The sequence below is a fragment of the Heloderma suspectum genome, chromosome 1 (genome assembly GCF_057233095.1).
Source record: "Heloderma suspectum isolate Gila_16-S chromosome 1, 16-S_ref, whole genome shotgun sequence".
In the NCBI taxonomy this organism is placed as follows: domain Eukaryota; kingdom Metazoa; phylum Chordata; class Lepidosauria; order Squamata; family Helodermatidae; genus Heloderma; species Heloderma suspectum.
In genome coordinates, this window is record NC_139458.1 from 125,058,459 (window position 1) to 125,071,263 (window position 12,805).

General features: G+C 46.0%; 1 protein-coding gene across 1 annotated transcript in view; it reads right to left on the minus strand.

The window, feature by feature from the left end:
* Nucleotides 1-12,805, minus strand: part of SYT8 (synaptotagmin 8) — a 28,058-nt gene that overhangs the window by 5,235 nt on the left and 10,018 nt on the right. The window contains exons 3-6 of the mRNA XM_084856065.1: nt 8,211-8,371; nt 5,847-5,942; nt 4,478-4,645; nt 3,006-3,173 (exon numbers count right to left, since the gene is read on the minus strand). Of these exons, the coding sequence (XP_084712191.1) occupies nt 3,006-3,173; nt 4,478-4,645; nt 5,847-5,942; nt 8,211-8,371 (593 nt within the window). The remainder of the gene's footprint in view (nt 1-3,005; nt 3,174-4,477; nt 4,646-5,846; nt 5,943-8,210; nt 8,372-12,805) is intronic.

The window sequence follows — 12,805 nt, forward strand, 5'->3', positions numbered from 1 at the left end:
TAGTTTTCTAAAAAGCCCTGGCTTCTTTAGCCTTTCCTCAAGGGGTCTGGAGAATAAAAATGTGCTTTGGTTTCATTTTATGCAAGCATGTTCCAGTTTAGAAAATTGGTGTTTGTTGCCACTTGTTTGATCCAAATACACTTGGGAGGATTCAGAAAACCAGCCTTCCTCCATTCCCCCCAAAGGCATGTTGCTGTCACCAAGTGGTGGGAAACAGCCGAGACTCCTTCAGATAATCTAGTGCCACGAACAACAGAGATCAGTCTTTGGACAAGTTGGTAAACTTAGATGAAACTGCAGTGGACACAGAAACTATTGCTTGCTATTACCCTTCAGAATGCCTAATTTTAGAATGCCTGTTTGGGATGGATGTACTCAAGATTACTGACTACAGACTACATGTGTTAATCAGCTCACCAATGCAAGGATGCCTGAGCTATCAGCCAATAACGTTTTGTGAATGGCCACTCTTAAGGTAATTATCACTGCCTGTACTTTTTGCATTTCAATTCCCTTTGACAACACACTTTACATCTCTTCCCCCCGCCCCACCCCAAATGATGGCATTTATGTGCCATCATAAATTTGTTAGGCTTTAAGGTGCCACAAGATTCTGTTGCTGTTTTTACTACAGATTAGTCACATCTTAACATGATTTAACTACATTTCCTATGTGTATGATTTAAGTACATCCCTATATGTAATCATGATGACTGGAGGACACATGCTTATGGGAGAAGTGGAGATTTTAATCTGTGTAGGTATGGAACCAGAAGCTAGTAGGTGCCCTAGATTGATTGACATGGTGTATAAGGTGTGCTCACAGCTGTCCCCTGCATCCCATGGACTACTTGGTGATGCAATCCCCTTGTTCTTGGTATCCCCTGCCTATTATCTGGCCCTTCCTTGCCTCCCTATAGCGTCCAGGCCACCTATCCTTCCTGCACCTCCTGCTGTTCCTGGGCAGAATAACTCTAAGCACCATGACAGCCCCTGGGAGGGAAATGTCTTTCATCAGCTGCTGTACTGATGCCCCCCTAGAAAGTGTCACTCTAGGCCAGCCTTCCCCAAAGTCATGCCCTCCAGATGTGTTGGACAACACCTCCCAGCATTCCTGACCATTGGCAATGCTGGCTGCGGCTGATGGGAGCTGAAGCCCAAAACATCTGACGGGCACCAGGTGGGGGAAGGCTGCTGTAGGCCACTGCATTGGGTCCCCCACTGATACCCTTGTTCCCGGGAGACACATTGCTCCCGTGATTCAAAGAGACTTGAGGTCTCCTTCACATGGTCAGCTCATATTGGGGCAACTGCTGTTCTCAGGCATGCTCACCTGAGTAAGGAAGTTGCGTCAATCCTAGCAGTACCAGGTCTCCTCTCGGGATAGGCCTAATATCAGTTCAAGCTGTGCCATCACAGTTGAAAGTGCCATTCTGAATACTGTCTAGACTAAAGAAATTATGGTCTGGCTGTCAATCAGGGCATTTCTTAATCAGTTTTATGGTGGACTTAAGACTGGATGCAAGTGTTTTTAATTGTTATTATTATTTTTAAAATATGGTGCATCTCCATCCTCAAAAAAGCCATATGACAATAAGTGGCCAGATATGAAAGCTAGAGGTTGGCTTTGCACCACCGGTGTAAGTTGAAGAAATCTCTTGCCAGTACTGTTGACCTTGTAGCTAGACTCCTATTCCTTGAACGACACCCATTTATTACCATCCCTTCCATCTTTGGTGAAGTTAAAACTTTATATTTTAAACAAAGAGATTTGGAGAATTATGCAACAAAGAACAGTATTTATAAGCATGCACAGAGTGCCAGACCACATACTTGGATAATGAACAGGGCCTCCTTCCAGAGTTCTTGTAAATTTTGGTCTTTCTTGGCACTTCTCTGTTAAGAAATTAAGCATGGTCTGTGCCCTTTTTGATGGCATTCTGAGACCAGCATCCCCAAATATTTTTGAGACTTAAAAAAAAAGTAATAGCTTATAGTAGTACCACTGCTGCTCTGTATCTCAGCCTTCTCTAGCCTGATGCCCTCCAGAAGGGTTGGACTGCAACTCCCATCATTCCCAGCCAGCATAGGAGTTGCAATCCTATACCTTTGGAGGGCACCAAGGTGAAGAAGGCTACCAAACATCTGATCATACCCTCTCTTTCACCACTGGCTTCACCTTATATCCTATTTTACTGCCTCACATAAGTTATATATACAGAAGAAAATGTTACCTCATACTTTCTTTTATTTTCCAAAATGCTTCTTAAAAAGATTGAAAAATACTGTGGCTGGATCAGGGCAAAAATTAGTATACATATATCAACACCGTTTTCAGACTGCTAGGAATTGTCATTCCTAGCTATGAAAATTCTAACACAATTTGCCACATACGCCCATGTAAGCAGCAGGGCTTACATAACTTTCAGCATGGCAACCATCTTATGTAATAAACTCATATAATAGGAGAGTGATGCAACCTGTGTAATTTGCCCAATACAGCACATTTTGACTGGCCGGCGTAATCGGCCAAATCAGCCGACATTGTGACTAAATGGATCCATTCAACATCCCTCCGCCCCCACATTTTGAAGATCAAACATTCCCTTTTTGTAGCATGGTCTTTTGATGGAAAAAATTAGTTCATCCTGTACAGCATGGATATGTGGGCATGCTTGAGTAGGTTTGGCAAGTGTATGAAGCATGTGACCCTATGCTGCCATTTTGTCAGACTCAGCAATGTGGTAACCTGTGCGACGGTAGCTAAGGTGATCTCCTTTGCTAGGCAAGTGTTGCTGCCGTATGGCACAGCCTAGGATGGAGCCATAAGAACATCAGGTGGCACTGTTGTCCATGCTGTGCCCAGCATCCATCACAGGAATTCAATAGGAGTTGGTATTTTATGGGGATGATGGAGAAATCACCTAAATGTGGGCCATTCAACTAGAGTTTGCCAATCAACGCTAACTAGCAGCATCTGCCACTCACCAGCCCAAGATACCAACCTCCATCTTGCCAGCTGCTGCCAGCTCATGCCACTGCTCCATGACATGCTGCAAGTCAACATCGCCAAGAGGTAGCCGCATCTCGCCAATGATGTCATGTTTGGAAAAGCGGTTGAAATCATACACCTGCATCACCAGTGTGGCTTCGGCAACCTCTGCCTGTGGTATCTGGAGAGGAGGAAGAGGAAGAGAAAGCCATCAGATTCCTATGCTTCTCTAGCGGGATCAGCTCCCATGTCTTACTAAAGTTATATGGCTTGATGCAAGCATTAGCCTGTGTTATACAGAAATGAAATCCTTCAACATAAGAACATAAAAATTGCCCTACTGGATTGGGCCAGAGGTCCACCTTGTCCAACACTAGGTCTCCAGCCATGGACAGAAAGATATCCCAAGAAAACCTACAAGCAGGGAATTATGGTGATACCTATCCCCTGTCCCCATCAACTGGTGTTCAGATATACTGCCTCTGAATATGGAAGTTCCATTTTCAGCTTTTATGGCTGACATCCATTGATACGTCTATCATCCATAAATTTGCCTAATAATCTTTAAAGAACAACCCATGAAGAGAACCCATGGTTTGTTGTTGGGTTGTGAACAGTGGGTTCTTCATGGTTAACAAACCAGGGATTCTTATAACGGCTGGGTTCAGACAACACAATAACCCACAGTTCAACAACAACCCACAGTTCAACAACAACCCACACTCAACCCATACTCAACCCTTGAGTGTGGAGTATCGTGTTGTCTGAACCCAGCCAGTGTCATATTATTGTCAAATTCTTGTATGGGATTTGTGTTACGTAAGCCACCTTGGGGCAGCTTTTACCCTTAAAGGTGGCCTAAAAATATTTTAAAGGCACAATCCTATGCATATTTAGACAGGAAAAAAAAAATCCTACAACTCCCAGCATTCCCCAGCCAGCATGGCTGGGAGGTGAAGAACTTTTTTCTGTCTAAACATACATAGGATTGCACCCTAAGTAAATTAATTAGAGAAATACAAATTGTTGTAATTCATATATTTGTATGCATCCTTCTCCTTTGTTTAATGTGGATAATGATCCCCATGATCTCAGAATTTAGAAATTATGCATCTGTACATAAACATTTCACACCATGTACTCATTGACAGAAGCTATCTTGGTTACATAAAGGCAAATCCAAAGTTCCCCTTTAAAAATGCAACTTACACTCTGATGCTAAATACATGGTGTGGGAGTTGCCCCATCAATTTCAACAGAGCCTACTTAGGATAGGGCTATTAGGCTCAACATGACCATTCACTGGCTACTTACATGAGTGTCATCTCATTGAAGTCAATTAAACAAACCCAGGACACTGGGTAGTATAGAAACGTTTACCCGAGGCTTAATGGAGTTCCTGCATAATATAACCGAATATACATATTGCAATACTGAGCTGGACAGAAGTGGATCGATGAGCTGACAGAAGCTACTGTTTCCTACCTGAAAAATGAAGCTCTCGTTGAAAATAGGGTTGAGCGTCTTACGGTACACTTTTGTTTCGTACTTCTTCCTCATATCAGATGTCAGGTAGACAATCACATAGGGATCAGTGGTACCTCCGCTGTCCATAGCCTTCAAGTCTGCTGCCTGCTTCACTCCAACCTTCATCTTAAAGGGAATCAGTGCCAATATATTAGCGTCATGGGATGGCAATATGCATCGAGCTTGAATACTCTCAAGTATTGCAGAAATGGGCTACAACAGGAGTGGAGAAAAGGAGAGAGAGAACCCCAGAAGCTGAAAAAATATTTATCATCCCATATCCTTCCTCCGAGTGGGGTAGATAGCACCCCTGATTATGGATTTTCCTATATGCTTTGGGCCTACAAATACATCTTTTTTCAGCATCTGGAGTTTCTCCCTCCTTTTTTCCTGTTCGTGGTGCTATCCCATTTTTGTCATCACCTTCTTGACTTGGGCTTCTTCACACAGAGGTTTTATCCTGCTATTGAGATTGGTTACTTATGGAAGTTTGCAGGTCTTTTAGATGATGTCATCAACCTCCAGGGCATCTCCTGCACTAAATGGCCTTTATTCCATTTTTTAAAAGATTGGAGATAATGAGCTATTAAATTACAGTGCTTGAGTTCCACTTGAGCTCCCTCATGAAAAGAGGAAAACTGACTTGCAATAAGAGCAGCAGGACCACTCCGCCATCTAGTGGCTGTATAATGAAACATGGAAGACTCAGATAAAGGGGGAACGTGGGGGAGGAAGCGAGTAAAGGGAGTCGGTTGTGATCCTCCATTTAAAACGGAAGCAGAAAGCCCCATTTTAAATGCATGATTTTAGGCTGGTGTAGAGATGCTCAAAGGAATGGAACAACAAAAGCAGACATGGAAAGGCAAAAAGGTTAGTAGAAGATGCTTGGCGTAGCAGAGGATGGAAAGGGATCAGATGCACAGCTAGACATATATTCAGTACCTGCTGTTAGGGCAGCAGTTATACTGAAAAGTGATACCGCTAGGGCCTGGGTGAGGAGAATGGAAAGTGAACATACTGGCTATTGCTGGTATTGGCAATTTAGGATGCAATCCTATGCATGTTTAGACAGAAAAAAGTCCTACAACTCCCAGCATTCCCCAGCCATCATGGTTGGCTGGGGCACACTGGGAGTTGTAGGACTGTTTTCTGTCTAAACACACATAGGATTGCACCCTCAGTGGAGCAAGGGAAGAAGTACAGCACTGGCTACATGAAAACAATGGATCTGAAATGCTGGGAAGAGGAGAGGAGTCCTTGGTGGGATAACAGAGCTTTGCAATAAAAGAGGAACACAGTATTTTATCCTGGGATTTGCAAATCATACCTCCTGGCTACGGAAGTCATACTCCAGGGAATATTGCAGCCGTCCTCGTTTCCCATCCTCCAGTCCACACTCGATATCCTCCATATCAGGCTGGACCTAAGTCAAGATAGCAAAACCCTCTCTTTACTGTAAAGTCTAAGCAATTCAGATAAAAGAGGTAGTTTACTAAGGGTGCAGTCCTATGGGGATAGTCAGCCGCCCCGAACTCAGAGGCAGCTGACTATCCAATGCAGGGTGGGTGGAGTGTGGAGGGGATCTTTTCCTCCGCGCTCCAGCCACCCTGCATGTGTGGCTAGAGGGCCGATTTGGGCTGTCTAACCAGGGTGCCTTAGAGCAGGGGAGGCTCCCAGCTCGGCTCCCAGCTCAGTTCCCAGAAACCAAAAAATCCTACAGCCGTCTAGTTGCTGTCTAGCGGCCACAGGATTGCACCCTAAGTGTATGGCACCACTTGAAGGCAGATCATCAGTTCAAAGGCCATTGGCTGGTATCCCAGTGTCAATGAAAAATAAAGTTGCTGTGCACTGCAAGTGAGATAGGAAGGAGCAGCCATTTTGGAGTCAAGCACTGAAAATCAGACCCATGCAGGAAAGCAATGCACAGATTCAAAAAATAGGCTGCTCTGTCATGTTGGTTGCTCCCAGACATCAAATGCCTTACGTTTTTCTGTTTCCTATATCAGATGTATGTGTAACGGAAAGTAGCAAGCGCAGCTGCAATTCCACCAGCCCTTGGAGAAGTTTCCCATACCAATGAGCTCCCCGCTGCCTTCACTCTGGTGGGTAGTACATCTCACTAGGGGACATTCCTGTTACTTCTGAACAAAGGCTGCTTGAACTCAGGGTGGATTTGGCACTTAAATCCAGGAACTAGACCTTTGCTCCTTCCCCTTGGCTACAACTGGCCAGCCTCTCATTCAAAGGTCTCAGAGGCTCCCCACGCACCCACCCCCCGCCACACACACACTGCTTTTGTCAGCAGGCAAGGATTGGATTAGCAGCAGTTCAACTACCAAATCTCAGCGTCTATTGCAGGGGTAGGCAACTTATGGCCCTTCCAGATGTTTTTTCACCTACAACTCAACTACAAGAGAATTCCGCCACGGATTCCAGTGAATCCGTGGAGGAACGTCCTCCTGCCCCCCCGTCCCCCCCTGCGGAATCCCTCGGGATGCAACTAACCTGGGGCGGCTGTGACGGATGCAGCAGATGCAGCAGCGGTGGTTCCGCCGGTGGCGGCTGGTCTCCTGGCTGGCCACGGCCGGGCTGCTGAAGCCGCCATTGCCGTCCTTGCAGCTGTGATAGGCTACGTAAGAATTTACGTAGCCTATCACGGCTAACTCCCCCCGCAAAACCCAGCGTACGCAAATGGCGGCAGCTACGGCAGCCGCCATTTGCGTTCCCTATTTTTCACCGTTCTAGCCTACGTAAATATTTACATAGGCAATTACAGCGGGGGGGAAAAGGGAACTGCAAATAGCATAGTGGGCGCTATTTGCATTCTTTTCCCCCCCACCGTTTTATCCTACGTAAATATTTACGTAGACTTTTACGGCAGAAAAAAAAAATAAACGCAAATAGCGCCCACTATGCTATTTGCGGTTCCCTTTTTTTCCCGCCGTAATTGCCTACATAAATATTTATGTAGGCTAGAATGGCGAAAAATAGGGAACGCTAATGGCAGCCGCTGTAGCTGCCGCCATTTGCGTACACTGGTTGTTGTTTTTTGTCCAGCCGTGATAGGCTACGTAAAGACTTATGTAGCCTATCACAGCTGCCTGGCTGGACGAAAATGGCGGCCGCTACGGCGGCCGCCATTTGTGTCCGCACCAGCCAGTCCGTGGCCGGAAATCCAGCTGAGGACAGCCCTGGCTGGCTGCTCCACGGAGCTGCCGCAGAGCAGAGCCGGCCGGGCAGGATTCCGGGGGGGGAGGACTGGATCGCCTCCCCCCCCCATCGAGGATTCCGGGGGGAGGGACGGAGTGCCTCCCCCCCCCACAAACACAATCCACGAAAAGGTACGTGACTTTTGTACATCCCTACTCCCATGATCCCTCATCATTGGTTATGTTGGCTTGGGCTGATGGGAGTTCTAGGTCAAAACCACTTGCCCACCCTTGGTTTGGTGAGACCAGCTAGACTGTGTAATCAATGGGTTTTTCTATTTCTCCTGATATGTACCTGCTACTTCATTTTATCAGCTCTCACCAGACTGTGCTGAAACTGCAGAGTCACTGAAATGTCACTGAAAGTTCCTCATTGGGTGAAATCTGTTGGAGGTTTTGCCCCAACATTCAGAATGATATTTTGCGACCTTCCATCTCTTGAGAGTAAGCGGACCCACCTTGGCCAACTGAGAAGAACCTACCAGGCTGGCTGTAGTGGAGGAGCCATTGATGCTAGCAAGGTTGAGTTTCTCCTTCTTCTTGTGTTTCTTCCTGCAACAGCAGCACTTGATGATGCAGATAAGGAAAAGCAGGAGGATTAGGCCCACCGCAACAGCAATAGCGATGAGAACCCATCTGGGTACTGTTACAGCATTAGGAGACAAGAAAAGAAATAAGGTGTCCATTCTTACTCTTTGAGTAACACAGGGGAAGCCAACTTGGTGTTCTCCAGGTGTTTTGTACTCCAGATCCCAACAGCCCCAGCCTGCATGGCCAATGGTCAGGAATTACGGGAGTTGTAATCCAAAACATCTGGAGGGCACTTAATTGCCTACTCCTGTTGTAATACATATCAGTGAAGCATCCTTGTCCAAGGACAACATCTATGGAAAGTCCAGTATCACTTCCTAACACAAGGTAAATCATTACCATTAAAAAATGACCAGTCAGGAATGCCAAAAGCTAAGCACCTACATCCATATCCCTATAGCCACCAGAACAATAGGAACTATTCTGCTTTTTCCATATTCTTTTCGGGTGCTTTCAAACTGATGGCTCCTACTGCTAGCAAGCAAAAAGCATTATGCAGCTGTCCTGTCTTTTCCTCCTTAATGTCTCTGTCTCTCTTCTCTCCCGATGGAAGAAGCATCGAGAAAACATGGCAGGGTTACAAATGGAAGACGTTGTTGTTTGGACCCCTCTTAATATTCTGTGAATTAGGCAGGGCAATTGCACAATAAAAGCCTGATCTGGAAGCCCCCTTCATTTCTGTCACAAGGAGATTGGGTTTTGTTTCTGTGTTTTTACCAAGGGAAAGAAGCCAGTTAGGGTGCTTATCCCACAACCCTCAAAAGTATCCACTCACGCTTTACTAATAGGAACATTTATTTTTAATTGTACTAAAGACTACCACCAGGTGGCATAGTTCATTATAGTGCCAGATACCTTTTTTCCTTAAAGGAAATCTTTTTTGATTTGTGTAAAATGTGTAATGCAACCTCCCCATGCAAGCAGCCAAATAATTTGTTCTCTCACCTTATCTTGCCAAAGTCAGTTTGTAAGGGATTAAAAAGGACATGGAAAGAAAGCAACCTATAGTTGTGGTCACAGCCTATTGATGAAAGCCAACAAGGTATAGGTACAACTTCCTTTTTTCATAACACTCCCCATTTCCCTTTTTACTGATAAGACAGGTTCACAATTCACCAAACAGATCTATTATTCTTAGTTCCTCACATATTTTATGGGGATTGGGAAAAGGGCATGTTCAGATGTACAGACTTGAGATGGAGCCTGATAATGCAATGCCCGCACACACATACACTCATCAAACAGAGCTGCAGCCATGGAACAAAGAGGGACGTTATCTGCTACATGGAGGGAACAATCCTATGGCTGCTAGACAGCCATAGGGTATGCTGTTTTCTGGGAACCAACCTCAGAGCCCGTGCTCCAAGATCAGTACCCGGAAAATTGACCTCCCCCAACTTCCGTGTTGCCTCAGAGGCAGCGCGAATCAGCCCCATCCTCTGCACTTGCAAGAGGAGTGCAGAGGAGCTGGAACGGGGTGTGGCTGGGGGCGTTCTGGGGCAAGGAGATCACAGCTGCCTGCAGGACACATCCAGTGTGTCGTACAGCAGCCTCTTTCCCCGCTCTGTGCTCCTGCGGCTAGACAGACGCAATCCGCTGTCTAGCAGAAAAAGCAGGGCAGGAGGACCGCAGAGGGAATAACCCCTCCATGCTTCTCCTGCCCTGCTTTGGATAGGCGGTCACCTATCTAGATAGGATTGCACCCTAAATATATGATTACATTTAATATTTGTGTGTATGCGTTTTAAAGCAGCCACGGGAGAAGAAAGCAAATATGACCATGTCTGGACCATGGCATAAGAGGAGGGGTTAGCCCTTTTCTCCTGTGCCACAGTACCAGTGAAAGCTGCCCACCCACCCAAAAAACCCCCTGCTATTCCCCCTCAGGAGGGAAGCAGCCATTGGGCCTGTCACTATTGTGGCATTGGGCAAGTCAGCCTACTCTACCTCCAGGATTGCTGTGAAGATAAAATGGGGGTGAAACCTATGGGTTCAGGAACTGAATGTGGAAACGGCCAAGATTTGGGTGGCTGAAGGAAGTGGGAATGAATATGCAGACAAGTCAAGGACCCCAGGAGGCACACAACTGACAGACATCATATATGGAGGACATGGAGGCAGCATTATGTTGGCAGAAAAGAATGAACAGATAAGAAGGAATGTGGACTGCAGAGGCTAAAGAAGTGAGGGTGTGCTTGGGCACATTGATTTGAACCAGCCAAGTAAACTATTGGTGCATATATGTATGGCTGCATGAATGACCTGTACTTTCATGTACGCAAGTTCTCAAAAAAATAAAATTAACGTTAGAAGATCACTTTCATATTTTGGAGGCTATAAAGGGAGAAAACAAAGGCTCTGCTTTATCATATCAAAATGGAAGCCTATCCAAGCTCTCCCAGCAATCTTATTGTTATAGGATCTGAGTTTGGATAGGAGACGATTAATTCATAGAATCATAGAATCATAGAATAGTAGGGTTGGAAGGGGCCTACAAGGCCATCGAGTCCAACCCCCTGCTCAATGCAGGAATCCAAGTCAGAGCATCCCTGACAGATGGCTGTCCAGCCTCGTCTTGAATGCCTCCAGTGTGGGAGAGCCCACCACCTCCCCAGGTAATTGGTTCCACTGTGGTATTGCTCTAACAGTCAGGACGTTTTTCCTGATGTTCAGCCAGAATCTGGCTTCCTGTAACTTGAGCCCATTATTCCGTGTCCTGCACTCTAGGATGATCGAGAAGAGATCCTGGCCTTCCTCTCTGTGACAACCTTTCAAGTACTTGAAGAGCACTATCATATCTCCCCTCAGTCTTCTCTTCTCAAGGCTAAACATGCCCAGTTCTTTCAGTCTCTCTTCATAGGGCTTTGTTTCCAGTCCCCTGATCATCTTTGTTGCCCTCCTCTGAACCCTCTTCAGTTTGTCTGCATCCTTCTTAAAGTGTGGTGCCCAGAACTGGACACAGTACTCTAGATGAGGCCTAACCAGTGCTGAGTAGAGGGGAACTAGTACTTCCTGGGATTTGGAAGTGATGCTTCTATTAATGCAGCCCAAAATAGCATTGGCCTTTTTTGCAGCCACATCACATTGTTGGCTCATATTCAGCTCGTGATCGACAACAATTCCAAGACCCTTCTCGCTTGTCGTGTTGTTGAGCCACATATCCCCCATCTTGTAACTGTGCATTTGGTTTCTTTTTCCTAGGTGCAGAACTTGGCACTTATCCCTATTAAATGTCATTCTGTTGTTTTCTGCCCAGCGCTCCAGTCTATGCAGATCACTTTGAATTTTGTTTCTGTCTTCCAAAGTATTAGCTATCCTGCCCAATTTTGTGTCATCTGCAAATCTGATCAGCATTCCCTGCACCTCCTCCTCCAAATCATTAATAAAAATGTTGAAGAGCACTGGGCCCAGGACTGAGCACTGCGGTACCTCACTCGTTACCTGGGGGTCATCTTAGACTCCCAGCTGTCCACGAAGGCTCAGGTGTCAGCTGTGAGCCAGACAGCGCTATACCAACTCCATCTGATATGGCGGCTGCGCCCCTACCTTCCCGACCATCTGCTCCCATCGGTACTACATGCCCTGGTCTCCTCTCATTTAAACTACTGTAATGCGCTCTATGTGGGGTTACCCCTGAAGATGGTTTGGAAGCTGCAGCTGGTGCAGAACGTGGCGGCTCGCCTGATTGAAGGCAGCCGCCGGCGAGATCACATCACTCCAGTGCTGAAGGAGTTGCACTGGTTACCAGTTGTTTTCCGGGCCATATTCAAGGTGTTGGTTTTGACCTTTAAAACCCTATATGGTTCCGGCCCAGCCTACCTCAAGGAGCGCCTCCAGCAGCACCAGACAGGCTGCTTAACAAGATCAGCCTCGGATGGCCTTCTCTCTGTCCCATCAGCCAGGACAGCTAGACTGGTGGGGACTAGGGAGAGGGCCTTTTCTGTGGTGGCCCCCACTCTGTGGAACTCCCTCCCTAGGGAACTCCGCCATGCCCCCTCTTTAATGAGCTTCCGCAGTGCATTAAAAATGTGGTTGTTCAGGCAGGCATTTGGGGTGGGTTAGGGTATTTTAGAAAATGTTTTATTGTAGAATTTTATTGTTTTAAACTGTTTTATTATATGCTGTACATCGCCCAGAGTGGCTGGGTGACCAGCCAGATGGGCGATTAATAAATTAAATAAATAAATAAATAAATAAATCCGCCACACAAGTCAGGAATTTCCTGGAGGGGCCATGTTTTGCAGAATTTGTCTCCCAACAAATATCGGGGAAATTGAAGTCCCCCATTACTGCTGCATCATGCTTCCTTAAAACATTGGCTATTTGCTTTTCAAAAGTTTCATCCTTGTCTTCTCCTTGGTTGGGTGGCCAGTAGTAGACTCCAGGAGTACTATTGGAGACTGCCTTAATAGTCCTGGCAAAGTTGCAAGATATCTCCTTTGTTAGGCAAATACAGATGATATGTTGTCATGGGAACTAAATAGTT